Source organism: Cryptotermes secundus, unplaced genomic scaffold (assembly GCF_002891405.2).
Source record: "Cryptotermes secundus unplaced genomic scaffold, Csec_1.0 scaffold478, whole genome shotgun sequence".
NCBI classification, from domain to species: Eukaryota; Metazoa; Arthropoda; class Insecta; order Blattodea; family Kalotermitidae; genus Cryptotermes; species Cryptotermes secundus.
The window spans coordinates 996,854-1,019,609 of record NW_019721767.1 but is presented as its reverse complement, the minus strand read 5'-3'; the positions used below and the strand labels follow the sequence as shown (position 1 = coordinate 1,019,609).

The following is a 22,756-nucleotide window of genomic DNA, read 5'->3' as shown; positions in this document are numbered from 1 at the left end:
GAAGGGAAGGGAAGGAAACAAATAATAGGAAGAGGAGATAAAGAAGAATAGTAGAATGGGAAGAGAGAAGGAGAACGGCAGGATGGGGAGAGAGAAAGAAATGTAGGAATAAAGAAACAAGATGAATGGAATTGTTTTCTTGTTTTGTGTGAGAGAATGGTTATGAATGCTGAATTAGGATGTGATACGGATCGATATTAACATAATTTATGGCACTGTCCCATTATCTGCTTGGATGAATTGAAGGAAACTACAGGAATAGCCGGTTTAGCAAAAGGGGCACGAACCCATACTCTCCGTGTGCGATGCGAGAATGCTAACCGGGCCAACTACACTGCAGCATGAAGCTGTCAATTTGAAAAGTGCACATGGGCAAGACATTTAATGCGCATCTGTAAAACCAAGAAATGTGTACCAATGCTCTTAGTCTGATAACAGCTCGAAAGGAGGTTGTGAATGTGGGAGCTGCGCTCAACTGGTTTCCCATGATATGTTTATATATTTAAACACTCAAAATTCTTGAAAAGAGAAATACAGTCATGGGTCCCGACTGGATTCGAAACCAAGAATTAATGTGCTTGGAGAGGGCCAACAGCAATCCGAACGACTGACCTAGGGTTGCCTTCGGTACGGACCGCATATAAAACACCGTATCCAGCAGTTCATCTATTGTTGCTTGAGTATTCGTTGCAACTGGAACGTGTTTGCGGAGCCTTTGCCTAGCAACAGCCGTCTCCCCTGACTCCACTATTCTAGTTTATTGGGGGGGGGACACAGACGGCAAAGTGATCTCATAACCCTACTTTTTTCCAAAATAAAGAAAGTAAGCTAAAACCCGTCTCAAACGAAAAATTGAGTGTCGGTTGTGTTGCTGCCAAAGCCAAGGAGAAGTTAAGAATTGAAAATTTGTGATAATATGCATCAGCAGATATTCACTTGGTACTGGAGCAACGAGGACTGTTGGCGCCGCTTTATTCCTGTAAATCTGGCATTGGTTCACCATCCATATCCCATAACGCCCATATGTGCTAGGAGTTGGCCCTGTGGTGAGCTCACGCTCTGAATTATCTGCTTCCGGTTCCCATTATGTAGGAGACTGAGTCCTAGGGCGATTTTAGGTGTAGGAGAAAATTTGCAATTACTCTGCCGGGCATCGAATTTTGGTCGTGCATCCCGTAGCCCTGAAATCTTTCTGGACTAAGTACCGCGTTAGAGGTGAAGCCCTCCAAGCTTGGACCAAGGCGGCGTATGATGGCTAGTCGGGCCTGTTTCGCACACCAGGGGTGGTAATTTTATATGGATTGTTGATGGAATTATGGTTGGTATGATGAAACTGCCAGGAAAAAAAATCTGCCCCAATACAACTTCGTCCACTATGAATTCCACATCGCCCATCCTGGAATCGAACCTGGTTCATTGCATGGATGATAACAATGTCTAACTCGTACGTTTGAGCGTGTTGCCATCGTCACGAATAAAACTGTTGTTCCATTCGATTACAAAGATTAAAAATCTTTGATGTCTCTAGCAACTACCATTCCGTTTATATTGACGTAGCAGCTTTGGAAAAAAGATTTTCAAGCATTGTTTCCGAACATTCTAATCATTTTCTTTTGATATTATCATGGGATAAGTGACTATAGACGGGGTTTGGGTTGGTTTTTGAATATATTGCAAACTTAAAACTCGAAATTAGAAGTAACTATTGCGCTGCACAAATCCCTATAACCCTCATTAGTCTTCTCAGCTTGTTACAGCCTCCACTAGTCGTTGCCCGGTTACAGTCTTGTAACAAGCGTTATTATTCATGCCCTTGCGGCTCACGAACCGCACTCCCTAACGTCTGTCTCAAGACCCCTGATTCGTGTCTATACTTCACTAATCACTGTCACGCACAGGCTAGTGTTTGCAGTCACGGTCTTCACTACGCTGCCGGGTAACGCCTTCCAACATTGGGCGTTCTTCTGCTCACGTCTTCGGTGGCAGGCGGCTCCTAGCTCCTTGCTGGCTGGCATCTGTCTCACAACTAACTAGATGTTGCTATGCAACGGTCGACAATGGGCGACTGTCTCGGCCTCCCTGCCTGCGAGCTGGAACACTGCTCGACTCTTGACTGACTTCGCTGTGTTTGTATTCTCCAGATATAACCTCTGCGCCTATGTGGTGTTTATTGTGCCGTAACCTAGTAACGGACTTCTGATTAAGCTGTTACAGTTCTCAGAGGATATGCCACAATATTTTCACTGCGTTGATAGGCTGTTTGCTATTCCCAGATCCCCAATTAGTTTTCTTCATCAAGTTTACGAGCCCATCTTTCTCAGCCGAGCGCCTGCCCTAAGGAAACGCATTTCTGCCGTTTCTATTCTTGAAGATTTCTATTTCCTGAATTATAACGCCGTGTAGTCAACAGACGTTTCGGAAAAACATATCTCCTCCATCTTCAGGGTCGAAGAATAAACGAAGCAAGAAATTGGCTTGAAAGTAGATGTCAAACAGAACAATCGACTTGCCGAAACGGCTGTTCTTTACATTCAGCGGACTACACGGCGTTATATCGCAGAAGATAGAACTCTTCATAATCACTGCTGCGAGAATCTCAGATCCTTCATTCTTCTTAAATGTTTTTTCGCTTAACGTCTGGCTTTCGAATCCATGAAAGGAGGGAAATGTTTTGATAAGATGAGCTGTTGTCAGCTGCAACCATGGAATTTTAGTTAATTGAAAACACAGTAAACATTAAAAAATGTAATGTTATCCCTGTAACAGGCCATGAAGATCCATAAGGTTGTGAGATGTTGAGGCTCCCACATTTTATAGACGGTCGGCTCACAGATGGCGGTGAGATTGTCAGCCTTACGTACGGGCCGCCCTTTACTCCCAGGAATATTCCTGGTACTCATTTCTGTTAGAGGCTGAATCGCCCCCGAAGCCATAGTGCGACTGGAAGGATTGAATGAATTAAAAAAAATGTCCACCTCATCGGGATTCGACCCCACGACCTCCCGGTTTGTAGCATAATGCCTCAACCAACTACGCTACCGCGTGCCCCCACAGTAAATATTTATCCAGTAAAATATTATTTTGTCCCTATCATTCTGCTTGTTGCATGAACAGGAGTTTGAATTTTATCGGAATATGCTTATAACTACCCCATGTTGGGCACGGCGCCCCCCCCCACACACACCACAAACACGTATGTGCTGGCATGTGTGTGTTCTATACAGTTCAGCTTTAATGAATTATTCGCGTTATCCTCTTGTGTTTTATAATGAATTCTGAAACCATGAATAGTCGTGCATGAAGCATTCTTGTGGAGAACGTCCTGGAAAGCGCGTGTCTGAAATGGAGGCATAATATAGAGATGGATCTTTGGAAATGTTTTGAGGAAAGTGGCATGAATGGAGCTGATTGATGATAGTTTCCTATAATAAGCTTCGGATTTTATTAACAGTTGGCGAATTCCCAATCTGAAGAGGCACGAAGCTGAATGGCAAGTCAGCATTCTCAGAAAACCGACCGAACAGGCATCTAAATTTTCAGCAGGAAATCTCTTCTCGTTGTCCCCGCATGTCTAGAGGAAGTCTGAAATGTACGTCACGTGTGAGAAGGCAGTTAAGAGACCTGCCTGGCTTGTAATATCGTACCTCAGGCCCCCCATACACACACACACACAGTTTGGCCTTCCGATCGACCTTACAGACAAAACTGTGACAGTTTACCCCCTCCCTTTGCTCCCCATACACCGCAGATAAACCGGCAGGCTTCATGCCACAATCACGGTCTTCCAGCCTATAATGTTGAGTCACACACGTCACGTGCTACGGTCCTGCAGGCAGAACTGACGGACTGACGGGTTTCCCACAGGCCAACAGTCCAAACGATTGGCCGGCCGGCCGCACCACACACGTCAGTTTTGCCTTTCAGTCTTCAACTGTGCAGGCCGAACTGGAGGCCAAACTGTGTGTGTATGGGGGCCCTTAGAAGTTATATGTAAGCCTACAGAAGATGTCACACTTTTATAACCCAATGTTTATCTGTGTTTTATTTTTTAATAAAACACCACACCATGAAGGAGCCTAGGGGAGTGGAATTTAAGCTCCATGCGCTCTGCATTTCGACACTAGATGAATGTATCATGTCAGCCACACACTCCGTCGTGCCTAATGGATAGGACGTTGGATGGGCCCCAGAGCCAGTCTGGACGTGGTGCGGAAAGAAAAGTTCTTAGACTTGCCGGGAATGAAACCTTGGCCTTTTTGTGGAATATTTTGCGACGTCAGCATCGAATAATCAGGATACTGGTTAATGTCGCGCAGGAAAGGATGTGGAAGGAATTAGTCGAGACTTAAGCGAATTTGCCTAAAGCCGAAAAACTCGAAGCCCTCAGGATAGCTGGTTTCCCGAATCGGCTTCTTATTCTTCTCAGCTTCAGGCCACAAGTCACAGGGTTCGGATTGAATACTGAATTTATTGAACTCGTATTACTATAACCACAAGTAGTGACTGCTTAGTCCCGCGATGCTCGATCTCTGACAACCGCGGTATCTTAGGGCCTAAGACACATTCATAAGGAAGTAGGCTATAGAATCGTCGACGGGATAAGAGACCGAGATATCAAACAGCAGCTTCTAGTGGGAGGCAATAGGATACTCAGCGAGCCCCTCAATCAGACCCTCCTGCCGGGAGCCACCAAGGTGGCGGCCGGAACACAACCACCTGCGTGGATGTTGTTAGACAGCCTAGGTCGTAACATATTAGAGCACCTCAAAGAAAGCAACGATTCCACCAGTTCCTCTATTTGTCCGGAAATGTGCTTACCGAGCCGTTGCCTAGCAACGGACATATTCCCTGGCTTCGCTATTCCTGCCTCAGGAGTCGTGTCACAATATAGTAAATACGAGTATAAGGAACCGTGAAAACTATCGAGACAGCTACTCTTTAGCCCAACAGAGAGACAGCAGCACAGCCCGGTTAGATAAAACAGAACTGAACACGATATCACTAATATTGCCACACTGAGGAACGTTTAGTGTAGAACTTCCCTATCAAATTTCACAATGTCTTAAATGCTTATGGGCGGAGATGTAGCGTGCATGGGAAAGATTAAGAAGTGCCTACAAAATTGCAATCAGGAAACCTGAAGGGGAGAGAACTCTTGGGAGACTAAGTGTACAAGGATGGATGACATTAACATGAATGTTGCAGAAATAGGATATGGACTGGTTTCATCTGGCTCAGGACAGGATTCTGTGGTGGGCTCTTGTGAATGCTGCAATTAACTTTCGAATTCCGTAAAAGACCAACAAATGTTCGATTAGCTTTGAGGACCCTTACTGCATGTAGTTAGTTATTGCTTAAGTGATGCTGAAACGAAACCTAGGACGGTTGGATATTAAGTTTATACTTCCACTTTATGTAGAGTTCCACTAACGCACAATATAACTGAAGACCTTCAAATTCTGCTGTTTAGTTGAGTGGCCAGTCGTTTTCCTGCATTTCATTGACAGGAACAATGACAGGAAGAACCACTGAGAGCGATGTGAAGGATTGTCAAGGAAGGGGCTTGCGCAATTATGGCGACGATAGCAGCGTACATAAATAAGTGCATCTTGTGCTTCTGGAGCAGGATGGGCCACCTCCTTAGTCACGTAAGCAGGAAGGAAGTCCATACCTTTGCAGGAGAATCAATGAGACATTGTTTTAAAATAGTACACGCTCTGTGGATTTCCCAAGAAAAACTGTTACAATCGATAAGGTTCCCTTGTACTGTATTCCTATTATAAATGAAAAAGACTAAAGAAGTGGTATGCTGGTACATTTTCTACGACTTGTAGTATGCTTTTCAGTAACAGGTCATGTATTAGGTCAGAAAACAAAAGAAATACTGACGTGAATGAAGAGCCAACTAACTCCATGGAGATGACCCCTTCTTGAGAAGCCGCCAGTTGTGCAGTTATTCAGGAATTTCCCAACATTCTGTGGACCCCGAAGTTTTATTACCTTGTTCACAAGAGCCCTCCACTGGTCCCTATCCTGAGCCAGATCAATCCAGGCCATACCACCCCACCCTGTCTCTCTAAGAGCCATTTTAATAAAATCTTATATCCATTTTCTGTAGCTTAGGTCGTTTATCCAGAGAATCTGTATAGGTCCCTAGGCCCTATGTGACATTTCGTAACAAGCTTATTTCTTACGGTGAGGAGTCGTTAGCCCCACGCACAAACTGGAGGACCACCCCTTGTCTGCTGCCCGCGACTGCTTATTCTATATATACACAGCTACGTATAGGATATTGGTGGGAAAACCAGAAGGAAAGAGACCACTGGGAAGACCAAGGCGTAGGTGGGTGGACAATATTAGAATGGATCTTAGAGAGATAGGATGGAATAGTATGGATTGGGTTGATCTGGCTCAGGATAGGAACAAGTGGAGGGCTCTTGTGTACACGGTAATTAACCTTCGGGTTCCATAAATGCTGGAATTTTCTTGAGTAGCTGCAGAATTGGTAGCTTCTCCAGAAGGGCTCAGCTCCATGAGTACGTAAGTAAGTACACTCCATATCTGAAAGCCATCTCCTCCATCCACAACCTGAGAAAGCGCCGGCCAAGGTGACAAGGGATCCACTTAGAGCTATAAGCCGATAATGTGGGTGACGAGGTAGAGAGGGAGCAGCCAAGTATTGTAATGAGTGGATAAAGGCATTCGAAAGGAGAATGGAATTACAGACTTAGAGAGTAAAGAGTAAAAGACAAAAGAGACCCTGTAGCGAGAATGCTGAGGCCTGTACACGCAGTAAATTGCTTAAGGCAAGAAGAAGAGGTCGCATAAGTAAATGGATCCTTTGTTACCATGGCTTGGCGGGTATAATCCTCCTTGATAAGCTGTATGTTACTGAACTCGTCAGTAAATTTCCCAACTTTTATGGAACCTTAAGGCGGGCGACGTGCAACCAAGGCACAAAATAATTACGTTCGTGTAAGAGTGCTTGACTGCAAGAAGCAAAATGTCCGCCTGAGCGTCTCGTCTCCCATTTCATCCAAGTGTTCAAGGCTTCACCAAACAATGGAGTTAACTTTAATTCCAGTTTATATTAGACCATTAGAACAGGAGTCGGTTTGGCGACTGGCTACGGACTAAACGACCGAGAGGAGAGAGTTCTAGTCCCGGTAGGTTCAAGAATTTTCTCAACGTCGTCCAGACCGGCTCTGGGGTTCACCCAACCTCCTATACAATGGGTACCGCGGCTTTTCGTCGAGAGTAAAGCGGCCGGGGCGTGAAGTTGACCACTCACCTCCCAACTAGTGACGAGGTCAAGAGAAGTGTTACTATATATCCACTTCCCCATACGTCTTCATGGCGTAGTGCTTAATTAGTTAAGCACAGGGACAACTTTACCTCACTTTACCTTTTTAGACCATTAGAACATCTGCTTGATACAGTTTTGTAGATCAGTGTTTTCTTGCTTCCCGCCAGTAAAGCGGGTATGTACGTGTGGCTGCATGCATCAGGTATGAATGAATCAATATTTCCGATTTGTACCTACCTACATATCTATTCAAATATTTACCTATCTGTCCCTCTATCTCTCTGTATGTATATTCTTTCTTTCTTTACATATAATTGCACAGGTTAATTTTAATTTATATACAGTCCATTAGAACACCTTTTTTTTTTCCTTTGGCACTACAGCCCCAGTGGGCCTAGGCCTATCTCCATGAACTCCGTTCACTTCGGTTTTTCTAGATCTTACACATACGGTAGGACTCCTTGGGCGAGTGATCAGCTCGTCGCAAGGCCTCTACCTGTAGACATCCATGCCCTGAGTGGGGTTCGAACCCACGATCCCAGCTTCCGAGCGAGCGAAGACAGTGCATGCCTTAGACCGCTCGGCTACCGTGACCGGCTGTTAGAACATCTGCTTGGCATAATTTTATAAATCAATGTTTTCTTGCTTTCTACCAATAAAACGGAGTATGTATGTATTGTAGCGTATAGACTCGTAGCTAAGCAGTGACTCTGTAAACAACGACCGTTTCTGGGCAACGGCTCGATAAACACCTTCCTGCTGCAGCGAATATGCACGCAACAACAGAGTTACTGTTGGAAGTGCTGTTTGTTTGTACGTGGTCAGTGCCGAGATGTCATAAGCAAGGGACAAAGTTGGTTGTCAATGTAGTTGAGTCTGCATGGATGCTGTGAAGAGAGGACTTGAGCGCGTGAAGCTGAAGAATCTCCACTGTTAGAAACCGTTACTCGGAAACCTCTGGTAAAGGCACGGGAGGCTGGGAAGAGGCTTAGCGGTTCCTGTGGCGATTTGTGAATTGTGGAGGAAGCTGTGGCGCTGCAATTACTTGTACTTAACGAGTCATCAGTATAAGTCATCAATAAATCAAGTCATCAATCCAAACTTCGTCCATAGTTACACATACACGTGACAGTACGTTTGCCTGCCTGCTCGCCCGCCCCCGGTGTGAATTAATTTGTCTGATTTCCTGCCTACCTGCCCAACTGAATATGTACATATCTACGCATCTACCAACCTACCCACCTACCTACTTACCTTCTTACCTTTACATGCCAATCCACCGATCCTTTCTGACTGATTTATAGGCCTATGTATAATTCCAGACACACTCGATTCGTTTATCGAGACTCATAAGTTGTGTCATATGCCTGGTTTTTCCAGCTACCACATTTAACCATGTTCCCAAGTGTATCAGCATTGACTGCAGAATAATATGAAGGAAAAATGTTTGATGGTTTTGTAAACAGCGGTAAACCCGTGGCAGAGGTCAAATTGTAGAGCTGGTCATTCTGCAAACACTTGAGTTATGAACCAAGGTGCTAATTTGTTGAGAGAGCTGTGCTAATTGGTTGGTAGTGTCAAACAGTGACCGTTATTGCCTTGTGTAGACCGAGTTCACTCAGACCAGTGCCTTCCTGAAATATTATTAATTTCTGCAAAACTCACAGCTAAAATGATGGGAGGTGGTAGGCGTACCTAGTAGAAAGATTGTTGTTTCAAAGTATAAAGGTTTCTAATTGGGTTCTCTGTGTTATTATAATCGTAAAGTTGAAGTTCCACGCACTCTAGACCAGCGATGGCCAACTGGCGGCCCGCGGGCCGGATACGGCCCGCGACTTGATTTACTCCGGCCCCCTGCCAAGTCTCAGGTTTATTTTCAAAAATCTTAACTTCACAGCTGTATTGGCATAGAATTCAGTTTTTAATAGGACGTTTCATTAGCTTACAGCATNAAAAAATGCTCTGGGGGTAGAAGTGATAGAAGGCAATAAAATCGATTGGTGAAATTTTCAGTATCGGCTTAATATTATTGGTGCAACGTAAAATTTAAATACATAGGTTTAAATGCACTGTTTTTATACGGGTTGTGACTGATTCAGTTTGGGGGGCAATACTCCCCGACCACTCTTCTGAAAGAAACACCGTATCTGGCCCCTGATGGTGTTCTATAAACTAAATTTGGCCCTCGAGATGTATTAGGTTGGCCAACGCTGCTCTAGACTATGTGACTCTATGATAAGCTTCTCCCTCCAGGGCAGAGTCTTGGTATTTGTTTGGCCGGAGACTGTGGCTCTATATCCGGTTTGGACGTAGCGGCGGTGTAACGAATGTTTACCCCCTGCTGCGTTGCGAACTTCAGCCGTCCATCCTATTTTCATCGCCTACATTTCAGTGCTGATATAGCGGGATAGCGACAGGCTACTGGCCGGACTGTCGGAGTTCGATTCCATGGAGGGACAAGGTTTCTCTCTTCTCCGTAGCATCCAGGCCATTTCTGGGCCTCACCCGCCTCTTAACCTTCACCACTCACCCCCATCTAGTGCCGAGGTCAAGAACGGCTCAGCTATACCTTTACTCCCCCCATACGTCTTCATGGCGTGGTGCACAGGGACACCTTTACCTATACAAATATATACAAGTATATCAATGTTTAACGCCTCTGTGTTAAGTGAAACTGATACACGTTTTATTTTCGAAAGATTCTTTTAAAATCTGAATGGAGTTGAAAACACCCGTTCTTCTTAGAGAACTTTGATCTTAGGTCGTAGCCTTATAGGCATTTCACAATGTGAAGCATTGGTTTTGATATATGAAATTTATTTTCTTGTAAGCTCTTGTAAAAGCACGTTTTTCGAACCACTTTTATAACTACAGTGGAAAAGAGCTTTACTCTTCTCCCGCGTGGTGCATGTACAGATGCAACAAAATAATACGAGTATTTTAAATTTAAGTATTTATAAAAATGATAAGATAAAAGAAAATATTTTTTGACAGAAATAACAATGTACTTATTTTATTTTCGATTATATTTTGAATGTGTGCTCTGTTTATAGATCGGCATTCAACCAGGATGTATTTCATCTGTTGCCATGTATGCTCAGACTTAGGGGAGACTAACTTTAGCTTATGACATTCTTTCCTTCAAACTTTCTAGCAATGTTCCTTTCGAGGCGTGTGTCCTTTATATAACCCAGCAGAAGAGAAATCTAATGAACTGAGACCGAGTCAAGTAGAAGACCATCAAGAACTGGACGTTCAGTGATTGCCACATGCTCACTCACTCACTCATGGAGATGAGCCCTTCTTGAGAAGCCACCGATTGTGCAGCTACTCAAGAATTTCCCAGCATTTTGTGAAATCCGAAGGTTCATTACCGTGTACACAAGAGCTCTCCACTGGTCCCTATCCTGAGCCAGATCAATCCAATACATACCACCCCATCCTATCTCTCTGAGATCCATTTTAATATTGTCCACCCACCTACCCCTTGGTCTTCCCAGTGGTCTCTTTCCTTCTGGCTTTCCCACCAATATAATATATGCATTCCTCTTCTCCCCATTCATGCTACATGCCCTGCCCACCTCATCCTCCTTGACTTGATCATTTTAATTATACTTGGAGAAGAATACAAGTCATGAAGCTCCTCATTGTGCAGTTTTCTCCAACCTCCTGTCACTTCTCCGGTCCAAATATTCTCAGCACCCTGTTCTCAAACACCCTCAGTCTATGTTCCTCCCTTACTGTCAGAGACCAATTTTCTCACCCATACAGAAAAATTTTATATTATTTATATTATAATTTTTATGTTTTTGGACAGCAGACGAGAAGACAAAAGGTTCTGGACTGAATGGTAGCAAGCATTACCTGAGTTCAGTCTCCTCTTAATTTCCGCCTGAATCAGGTTTTGATTTGTTATCGTCATTCCACAGCGTTGCAGAAATATGAAGTTGTGACATCTTGCCAAAAGATAAAGTCTTTTAAGAGGGATTCTGTGCCTCATATGGGTCTGTAAGAAGAAGGAAGGGAAGGAGGGGGAAAGAATTGCTGAGCATAATGTGTACGAGTAATTGGCATTCTCTAACTGAACCTTGTCATTCAAGAAGAAACAGGATATTATTTAGTGTGTGTTATATCCATCAATCACAATTTTTTATTCTCAGTAATTGATGTTTATTGAAATGTAATTATGCTACACGTTTTGGTCGTATAGACCATAATCAGGCGCTTCATAAACAATAATATGCATCACTATTTATGAAGCACCTGATGGTGGTCTAAATGACTGAAACATTTAGCATAGTAATTTTTCAATAAACATCAATTATTGAGCATAAAATGTGAATGAGAGATATACCACATACTAGTGATACAACAGGATGTCCAACATAAGAAAGAAAATGGGACATTATTTGCACAACTCCTCTCTTGAAGTGTGATTTCTTGCCCCGCAGGGATCTACTGGATATTCAGTTGATACTGATGTGTTCCAGCGAAGAGAAAATCACATATACTACAAAACTGATGATGTACAACAGTGAAGAGGAAACACCATCTCCATGTAAGCGACCAAGAACATGCAATAGTGTTACCACTTGGAACAAAGTAACTGTCCTCAAGCCTGAAAAGAAAGCAGTGCTCATAGGTAAGGATAAATTTTTGTCTGCTGTACCTTCTCGAAAAGGATAGGCTTATGGTATTAGCTTGACTGTTTGCGAGGGCTCACATATGTGTGTGCATGCATGTTTGTGTCTCCCATAGTAATAGGGTTATAGGCATTTAATGGCTTTTCATGAAACTTGTTGTGAACATCATGCCATAGGAGGGTATTACCATCAGTAATACCAAGATTATGGCTCTTCATACTTCTGAACTGAATGTGACACAACTGTCATTTATTGCAGGGTCATGATTGTTGTGTAGAATGTCTTGTAAAGAGTCTGCAGGACATACTTTGATACACATACAACAATAATATGCATATAAACATTGTATGAAGCATCCTTTATAAGATAAAAGCCACAAATACGGCTACTGTGTAAGATTTGCATTTGTGACTGACCAACTTTGAGATAATGCAAGCCGTTCAAATACAAAACTAATTTCTTTTTTGCAACAACATCCGTGTTGTAAAATCTCCTTCTGAAACATGAAATTTACAATTGAATATGCCACTCTACTGTGACGCAATGGAAACCTGTTCATTCCTGTAATTTCTAATTTTTTTATTCTTTTTCTTCATTTTGTGTTTCACGACACTATAAATTCCTGGCCTTCCACATCCTAAATCCTTTTTCAGTTGTAATACCAGCTTGCTAGGGGTGGTAGGCTGTACGTTTATGACACCAGAAATGTCTGACCACTCCAGTTCTATCCTTTATGATGTTCTGAAATATTTGATAGTGGACAGATGGTTACAGTTCATCAGACTGGCTTGCAATTCTGGAAATGTACTTCTCTCAAAATGCACTTCCAGTAATTCTTGATCCATTCAGAAACATTTATAGATTAGCAGTGTTTGTAATCATTGTCTTGTAAGCAATATTTCATATGAAGTTTCTAAATATTTTAGCTCCATTGGTTTAATAATTAAAGAGGAAATTAATTGAGAAAGCTTAAACTTTCATATACTTAGGGATAATGGGTGCCAACAGAAGATGCTTGCTTGCTTTTGTTTGTTGCTTGTACCCTTCAGCCTGGAAGGTTAAAGTAGTGTGATTCTCTAATACATTAATAAACTTCTACCATACAACATGGTGTCATATTGCATACTGTAATGCATTATAACAGAATAAATGATATATTAAGAAGGAATGGAAAACAAATGATGCAGGACATACTGCTGGAATTTCACATGTGGCTAGTACACCAGTACAGCAAATGCTGGACTGTGGGTAAAGCCAAGGAACAATTTCTTGAGGCAGCACACAGGAGATTACCAAGACCATTACTTGAACTAATGAGAAGAAATGATGTGTGAAATGAAATTATTTGAGAGTAAGAAAGATGCAAGTAACATGGCCCATGATATTGGTGAATACCATGAGAAGTGGAAGGTACATGTGCAGGGGATACCAGTGGATTGTTTACCCACAGGTGGAATGGAGTATAGATCCCAAGAACAAACAGGCTTGGGAAGACCTGGGAAAAGGTGGAAGGACCAGTAGCATGCTTTACTTCAGAATGGGAATCACTGTATCCATAACTGTTGAGAAAGCACTAATTATCACTGTTAAATGGAAACAAATGAAATTTTTGATTGGCCACCATGTCTTTGCCTCTAATGGCATACTAAATTGAATGAAAATTGATGAATTGGTTGAAAAGTTGAAATAGAAACGTGGACACATACGGTCAGTATGATGATCTTGTAAGTTCTTTGTTATCCTTGAGAAAGAATAGGCTAAAAATTGCCACAACTGAAAAAAAACATAGTCCTCTCTCCACGTATAAAATGAAAGTTAAAACATAATCTTCATCTTCATGGATTAGGCCATGCTTGGTTTGTTCNTGTTTGTTAATAACAAAATTAATTTTATGGCGTTCCAATAATTTCCTCTAATTTTTTTTTTTTTTGGGGGGGGGGAATTAGGCTATCTTCCATTCATAGAACATGATAATTCTACTTTGAATTTTATTATTTAGATTAGTTCTTCCCTAATTTTAGTATTTCTTATTTGACCCTTCCTTGTGTAGCCTGCTAAATTCCTCAAAAATTTCATTTATGCAATTTCAATTTTGGCTTCCTGTTCTTTGTTATAGTCCAAATTTCAGATCCATATATAAGTATAGGTACTACCGTAGCGGCCTCCATAGTCTAGGGGTAACGTTCCCACCTCATGACTCAAGGTACGCGGTTTCAAACCCGGCGGAGGTCGTGGAATTTTTAAGGGCAGAAAAAATTCAGGGAACAAGTCCTCCGAGAGGGACTTTAAGCCGTGGGTCCCGTGTCGTAGATTTACGGCACGTAAAAGAACCTCATGTCTCTAGGAGACCTCTGAGCTAAATTAGGCAAATGTTCCCGCCCAAGTAGTTTCCAATGCCTCTGGTAGATGGGGAAGGTATTAGGTACCACTGCCAGATGAGGACTGACCTCACTGACAGAAAGGGACTAATTATCAGATACCACTGCCAGTAGAGGGCCAACCTCGCTGGCAGAAAGGGGCTGATAACAGGCACCAGTACCAGTAGGGTATGAAGACAGTAGAAATTAAAGGGGGATGCACAATGGACCAATAACTGGTCTAAGTGCATGGGGAAACCCGCCTCCTTCAACAATGAATGAATGAATGAATGAATGAATACGTACCACCGTAGCTTTATATTTTATCTGTTCATATTGTGCTGCACATTTGGTTAAAAATACTCATTTTTATTTCCACATCTCTGTTCTGTGTTACTGAAATTGTATATCCTAAGTAATTACGACTTAGTATATGAAATTTCAGTAACAAACAACAGAGATTTAAGCTAAAAGAAAGCTAAAAAGTGTATACTAATTCTATGGGATCTAAGTGCTTTGCTCAGAATCTTAATAAACATTCTTTTGACAAAGTAGTGCAATCTATCATTCCTATTTAAAGACATTCCATCAACTGCATTAGTAGTTTATTCAGCACTGAATGAGATCAGGAGATAATTATGAATAATGAACTGGAAAGTTATGTTTCAAGATAGTATTCCAACATTTCTTTGGAGTGACCAAAGAAAACCACAGTGAATTTGTCATGTGAACTGGCACCCTGGTTAAATATCAGACATGTTACTTCTCAAAGAAACCTCAGGTGCACTAGCCTTGGCTCACCTGCTTGGTGTAATTAATCAAATGACGTTTTATGTGCGTGATCAAAATTCCAAGCAACACACAACTTTGTGAAAGAGAAGGCTGAGTGAAATGCTGCTGTATGCTGAACAATTCTTGTTGTAGAAATGTTTTCCTGTTTAAACTATTTACACTTTTGATAACTTTAATATTCCATACTGGTGTTAGCTATTTCCTTGCTACTCTTTTTCTGAGGTAGAATGGACATTGCCATATGAAGGATTTTCTGCCAAGTGTAAAAATATTTACTGCCATTTAATTCCTTGATAAGGATAATGCTAACACAACTTAAATCTTTTGTTATTATAGGAATTTTGGAAGCACCAAAGTTTGTGGACAAAGCTATTGTATCCTTGTCTGGAGCAATAACATACAAACTTAAACAGGAAGAAACTACAGGTGAATATTACCTTTTTGGTTTATCTTCTGCCAGGAATATTGAAATTTATTTTCGTGAGGCTACTTGGGAAACCTGGAGATAGATGAGAAGATAAATTTAAAATTAATTTGAAGAAATGGAGTGAAAGCATGGGCTGAATTTAGCTGGTTCAGAATATGGTTATGTAAAAGGGAGGAAATTTCTGAATATCTAAATGATTATCAGCTTCTTAAGAAGGGCTGTGTTCCACGGAGTTTTATATTATTTAGTGTCTCAGCAAATTTAGTTCATGCATCTTTTTTTACAGAACATCACATACCAGTTTCCCCTTTCCATTTCCGAGTGGAAGATTTTTCAAGAAGACTAGGATCTCCATTCACATCTGAAATTACAGGTTAGCAGTGTGTGTTTAGTGCCATTTCATGTGTACATCAGAATAACTTTACTTGTGCTTGATTCATTTTTCTGATTTAGCTCTTCTTTATGTACAGCACAAAGTAGCAGGTCATTTTAGATAAAGGGTGTCTGGATGAAAGGTATCGAAAATATAATCACTATATCTCGGAAAGAATTTATTATACACATTAATCGGTTACACAAGCGGCCTCCGTAGTCTAGAGGTAACGTTCCCACCTCATGACTTGTAGTACGCGGGTTCAAATACCCGGCGGAGGTCGTCGAATTTTTAAGGGCGGAAAAATTCAGGGAACAAGTCCTCCGGGAGGGACTTTAAGCCGTGGGTCCCGTGTCGTAGCTTTACAGCACGTAAAAGAACCTCATATCTCCAAAGGAGGTCACTGAGCCAAATTACGGACGTTTCCCGCCCAGCAACAGTCTCTAATACCTCTGGTAGATGGGGGAAGCATTATGGATACCTCTCAGCTAGTAGAGCTGGTCTCGCTGGCTGGGCGGGACTGATGGTAAGCACCAGTGCCGGTAGGATATAGAGACTGGTAGAAATCATAGAAGCAAGCACAATGGACCAATACAGGTCTAAGTACATGGGGAAACCGACCCTCTCCAATAACTAACTAACTAATCGGTTACACCATTACAAAAGGAAAATATCATAGTTTTTTCTGCATATATAACTTTCTCAATATATTTAAATGTGAGCTCCCTTGATGGTACAACAAATATCCAGACGATATTCGACCTCATTCCACATTGCTTGAAGCTCATTTATCTTGACCTGGTAGACAGTGTTCTTCACATAACTCACAAGAATAAATCCACTGGGGTTAGATCTGGCGACCTAAGAGACCAAGCTGTTGGTTCATCTCTGCCGATCCATGTCCTAGCCATCTCTCTGTCAAGGTGATTCCTAACATGGTGGAAGAAATGTGGCGGCGCTTGTGCGTAAGCTGGGCATGAAAAAAACTTTCAGAGTTTTCCCTTCCAATGACATAAACCGGATATGTATTTGACAATTAGTTTCCGAGATATACATTCTTTATTTTGGTTACCTTTCATCCAGACACCCGGTTGTTTCACCATAGACTTCATGCCATTCCTCGTTACTTAGAACACACAGTTTTATACTCTTAAAATCCAGTACCTGGGCAAGTTGCACAGATGAAATAATCAGAGTGTAACAACCAGTGCTTCCACAAATACTTGGAATATTCACATTCATAACCTCAGCACCAGATAGAGGTGAGTGGTCTGCTTCACATCCTTTCCCTTTTATGACTGGTGTCCATTGGATAGAAGGGGGAATAGGTCCAAGAACTGGTCTTTTCGTGGTAATGAAAAGGAGAATCTTCCTGTCTGAAACTGAACCCTAATAATCCACCTCATCAGTCACTTACTATCTGAGCTGTCCTGACATGNGTGTGGTTAAAATTACAGTGTAGGTGTATTTCAGTGTATAAATCTACAATAGAACAGTTTCAACTATAATAGGCTATGTACCGTACTTCAGAAGCTTTATAATGAAGAACCATTGGCCTGCATCACAAAAGGTAAGCTTAAGTAGCGTTTTATGGTGTAAAAAATTAACGATGTTAAATTTATACCGGTATATCTGGCTTGTATATGTGTACTTCGGTTTATCCGATGTTTTTGATTATCCGCGCCAAGTCTCCCCGCCATTACCGCGGATAATCGAGAGTCTACTGTATAGCATTATAGCATTTATGAAAGCAGTGACATAATTCCTTACATTGCTGCAATTTTCTGATAAACATGATGACTACATGCACCAGCTGTCAGGCAGCCCAGAAAAGCAGTGGGATATAACAGACACAATGCACTGAGCTGAAAAGCTCTCCAGGGTGTATCAAGTAGGAACAGAGAATGAGTCATGGAAAAGTGTTGGGAACACCGTTCAAGCAGTTAGTAATATGCTGTACATAAAAGGCCATTCCCATTTCGTGAAGAACAGCCTGGTCAGTCAGGTATATTTCCTAATCCAGGAATCCTTCACCAGTTACTGTCTTCCAGAGTTATATTGTAACGTGTTTGGAATAGGCACTTCCATGGTAACGCAATAACAGTGAGCCATTGCATAGACAATGCCGAAACAACAAACGCGTTTCGCCAGAGATGAACAACCGAAGACCCGTTACGTAACAGCGGACAGTAGAAACGAAACCGTGAGGAATGATGTCTGGTATCCAGGCCGCAGAACACCTACATAAGCCGAGAGCAACAGACAGCAAGAAGACAATCTTGGGATAGCCGCTGCCAGAGACAGTTGAGACGTCGTATTAGAGTATTGGGCCAGAAGTCAGGCGATACTGCAAGTGACAATAATTGTATGGTGTGTAAGTGTGAGTGTCTAATAAAGATTCGCTAAATCCGAGACCCACGTAAAGTTATTTGTCACGTGACATGCCCAACATGTGACAATACGATTTTATGTACCCACAGTTTGAATTGTATATTGACAAAAGAACTGATGGCTTGCATACTGAAAGATCCACATTTGCTGTGGCCAGAAGTGTAGCGAAGGAAAGCGGGCACATAGGCTTTGATGAATGTTAACAATGGCTGCCGTTCCCCAACCCCCAATTTTCGGTAAGCCTATGTGATCTTGCCAGCTGCAGTGTTTAGCACGATTCTAACTGCCACAGTTGATGAGGGATTGTTGTAATCATAGAACAATGTTGATGCCGTGTGTGAATAAGCGCCTCTTATATTATCATGAAAAAGTATGGGCTATACACTTTGTAATAAAAAAAAATCAAGTCTAGCAGATGATGTGTTGCTGTATCAGTCTTTATTAACCTAATAAATATGTACAAGTGATCCTCTAATATAGCCTTTGTAGGTAATTATGACACATAAGACATGCTTAAATCATCTGTTATACTTCTTAATTTGTGATAAGAGATAGCTTTGAAAGAAAGTGAGCATTCATGTTTATAATTCTAATAAGAAAATGCACTCTTAGCCTGGGACACATAATTAAATTTTCTTACACAGAAATTTATTAACGAAATCTCTGAGGCCAGGGGTTCCATGGAACAGTGTTTGCAAATTACCATTTCAAACAGTTATTATTAACTAGTATATGATGTCCTTTTTTTATTTTCAGAGGCAGATCAACTTTGTGTTTTGGTGACCAGCTATATTGTTACATTACCTGTTGTTTTTATATCAAATTTTGAACCTTCACTCCGAAAGTTACTTATATATGAGCTGAAGTTCAGCGAGTTTCCTGTCATAGGATGCCTCTTCCATAAGGGCACCTTGTTTTTGGAGCTTGCTGGTATCATGCTGCATATGGAGACAGTATCAGATCTGAAGTACAACCTTACAGTTTGTGCAAGGTAATAAAGATAGCATGTTGGGATTTCTTCTCTTCCTGGACTATAGAATATTGCAGCATACTGGGTGTGAACTAATAACTACGCAGAAACACACACAAAATTACATGGATCCAAAGTTAGACAAAAATGACATACAATGTGGCTACAGTTTGCTGTAAGAATGGCTGTTGCAAGCACACACCTGAAATGCAGCTTACAGTTTCTTTCAGAGATGATCTGATTTGTGAAACTTTGTGTGATGTGTCTGAAAGGAAAGAAAGGAATGTCAATAAATAGTTCTCAGGTAAAGATTTTGTGACATGATGGCTAAAAACCAGAATAGCAGAGCCAGAAGGGCAATGGCTGGTAAGAAACAAACCCATCCTCTCATCAGAGAGAATCTTTCCTAAGGGCTATGACCACAAAGGTTCAGTTGCAAAAAATAATTTCTGTTTGTAAGCCTCAAGGGGCTTGGCAGTAAACTACTAGTCATAAAGTAACTGGCTCTGACTCTGACCAAGTTCATGAGTTAGTTATGAGATGGTTGCTGTCTGGTAAGGTCATGAGCAGGGAAGTTGAAGAATCTCCGCTCTTATGAGCTGTTACCAAGCAACAGCTAGTGAAGACACAGAAGACTTTATGTTTGCTGTAGTTACGGTAATATTTAGAGTGTGTAAATTAGTGAGACAGAGTTGCTTTTATTTGTGAGTTATGGTGTTCAATAAATCCAGTTATCAGTCAAGATTCCACATATAGTAACTAACACATGACAATACTTTGGATGGAGTTTGATTAATCTCATCCTCAAGGAAAGTGTTTGTGGTATGGTGAAGTTTGATAATTGCTTATCATAGCTTAATGAAATTTTGAGAAGAGCTTATTATGGCATAATGAAATCTGAAAATTGCTTATTATGAGTGATGAAGTTTGAGAACCGCTGATTATGGTGTGATGATGTTTTAGAATCATTTGTTACAGTATGATGAAGTTTGACAGTTGCTGATTGGTTTGAGGAAATTAAAAAATAATAAGGCTCCTGGAGAAGACAGAATAAATTCAGATCTATTTAATTATGCTGGTAGATTATTTCAGAAAAGCTTTCTGCAGTCCCTTAATACTATCTGGTATGATGGCACACTGTCGTAAGCTGGAGGAAAGCCCTTTTGGTACCATTAAATTAAATGTGAGGTATAGAATGTAAACAAAATTAAAGATGTATTGAAGAGATCTGAAATTCTGATAATATCAGCATGAGGTTATGTTCTATTATAGGGATGTCCAGCAGGTGTACCTATTGGCTCACTGCATGTACGGTGTGTTGTCTGCGCCACATATGATCCTGTATCCACCACATATGCAGGCAAAGTCCCTGCATGATGGTTTGAACCTGAATTTGAAGCATCTGCAGCAGGAGTTCAGGCTAGTACTGGAGCAGCTGAAACAGTATGTGACAGGACATCATAAGTCTGAGATCTGCATGTCAATGGAAGAGTACTCCAGGTTCCGATCACAACTCTCAAAACTAGAGATGAATACAGACACAGCTTTTGTGTGAGACAGATTGTTACAAGTGTATAATATATGCTAAAATGATAAAATTAAATGTAACTATACTTCAAATGGCATATGTATGAATGTAATTAATCATGGTGTTATATTAGCAAGTTCATTTAAAGCGGCCTCCGTAGTCTAGGGGTAACGTTTCCACCTCATGACTCAAGGTATGTGGGTTCAAGCACGGCAGAGGTCACTGAATTTTTAAGGGCAGGAAAATTCAGGGAACAAGTCCTCCAGGAGGGACTTTAAGCCGTGGGTCCCGTGTCGTAGATTTATGGCACGTAAAAGATCCTCATGTCTCTAGGAGACCTCTGAGCAAAATTAGGCAACAGTTTCCCACCCAAGTAGTTTCCAGTGCCTCTGGTAGATGGGGGAAATGTCAGGTACCGACAGCCGATGTTGTTGGCTGAACAGGGCTGATAGCACGCACCAGTACCGGTAGGGTGTGACGACAGTAGAAATTAAGGGAGGACGCACAATGGACCAATAACTGGTCTAAGTGCATGGGGAAACACACCTCCTCTAATAATAATAATAATAATAAAGTTCATTTAATGTACATTCTGTCAAATAAATGTTTATTGGTTATTTTAACACAATAGGGTGCAATATACTGATATAGACTGGAGAGATTCATTAGCAGAATAGAAAATGCTGTAGATGAGAAAAAGAATTCATCTTTTCAAGTAACGAAATATTTAGTTAAACAGGAAATAAATGGGCAAGGCATAAAGAAAAGTAATAAGGAACAGTAGATAGAATATTACAAAGCTATGTGTATTGTTGTATGACTCAGATTATATAGTAAATAAAATAGATATAAAATATAGAGAAAATCGGTACAGAAGCAGCTATGATATTTGAAGAAATAGTAATAGTACGAGGCTTGTCCACAAAGTAAGTTTCCCTGGGGCCGTTTACAGAAACAAAACACAGTTTCATGGAAATATTTATTGCAACAGATACAGCAAGTGTTAAGCTATTTTTCAACATCATCGCCACCGGAATTGAGACATTTGTCATACCGTGGGACCAACTTTTGAATACCTATTTATGCCACATCCATTAACAACAAAATTGCTGTAATCCTTCCCATTATGATGGCTGCAACATTCATGAACATGGATTGTCACATGTGTCTGTGTAACCAGGCATTTTCAGCATCTTCCATAACCTGTTTATCTCCATGTCTACCAAGGTATGTACTCACAAAGTTTCATTTTTATCAGTAAATTGTTGGATGATAATTAATTTGGGACCTTCTATGAGAGAATCATCTTGTGTACCTGTACTCAGAAATGCCAACATGATAACCATGAAAATTAATGATGTACCAAAATACTAATATTCAAAGAGGATCTGCAAGTTTTGTATGGCATTATATTTTTAAAAGTATGTAACTTTGATCCTGGTATTCCTTTGTGAAAACTGAAAATAAAAATGTTCAAATATAACTACTGCTCATGTTAACACCTACCTTGAGTTTGGTTCCTTCTTCTTCCCTTGTGTTATTGTAGTTCTCACAGTACAGCTGGTTGTAGCCATAGTCTAATCAGTAAAAACACAGGACTTTTCTGAAAGTTAACATTATTTTAAGTGTAGGACGTTTGAGGATTTGCAAGGAAAAGGTGTTAGTTACAGCTATCTTAATGCATGATTCAGTGAGCATAACAGCTTCTCACATAACAACATAGCAATTTTCATTCAGAATAGTATCTCGTGATTAAAGTGAAACACAGTATTTTTGTACCCACAAAAGAATTGCCAGCTGAAAATGGAAACTGATTCTACAAATAGCTGTCGGCAACATAAAGGTTTCTCAGGCCATGTCAGCTGTGTCAGTGTGGACAGTCTGATGTTTCAGAGACTGTCACTGCCTCCAACATCAGGGGCTGATGTAATAAGTATTATGTTCACACACTATATTTATACACAGAGAG

General features: G+C 41.1%; 1 protein-coding gene across 1 annotated transcript in view; it reads left to right on the top strand.

The window, feature by feature from the left end:
• LOC111875710 overlaps window positions 1–20,964 on the top strand; it is a 59,133-nt gene extending 38,169 nt beyond the window's left edge. Inside the window, exons 6-10 of the mRNA XM_023872170.2 lie at window positions 11,758–11,948; window positions 15,435–15,524; window positions 15,812–15,898; window positions 19,046–19,280; window positions 20,532–20,964. Of these exons, the coding sequence (XP_023727938.1) occupies window positions 11,758–11,948; window positions 15,435–15,524; window positions 15,812–15,898; window positions 19,046–19,280; window positions 20,532–20,814 (886 nt within the window). The 3' untranslated portion in view covers window positions 20,815–20,964. The remainder of the gene's footprint in view (window positions 1–11,757; window positions 11,949–15,434; window positions 15,525–15,811; window positions 15,899–19,045; window positions 19,281–20,531) is intronic.
• The last annotated feature ends 1,792 nt before the right edge of the window (window positions 20,965–22,756 follow it).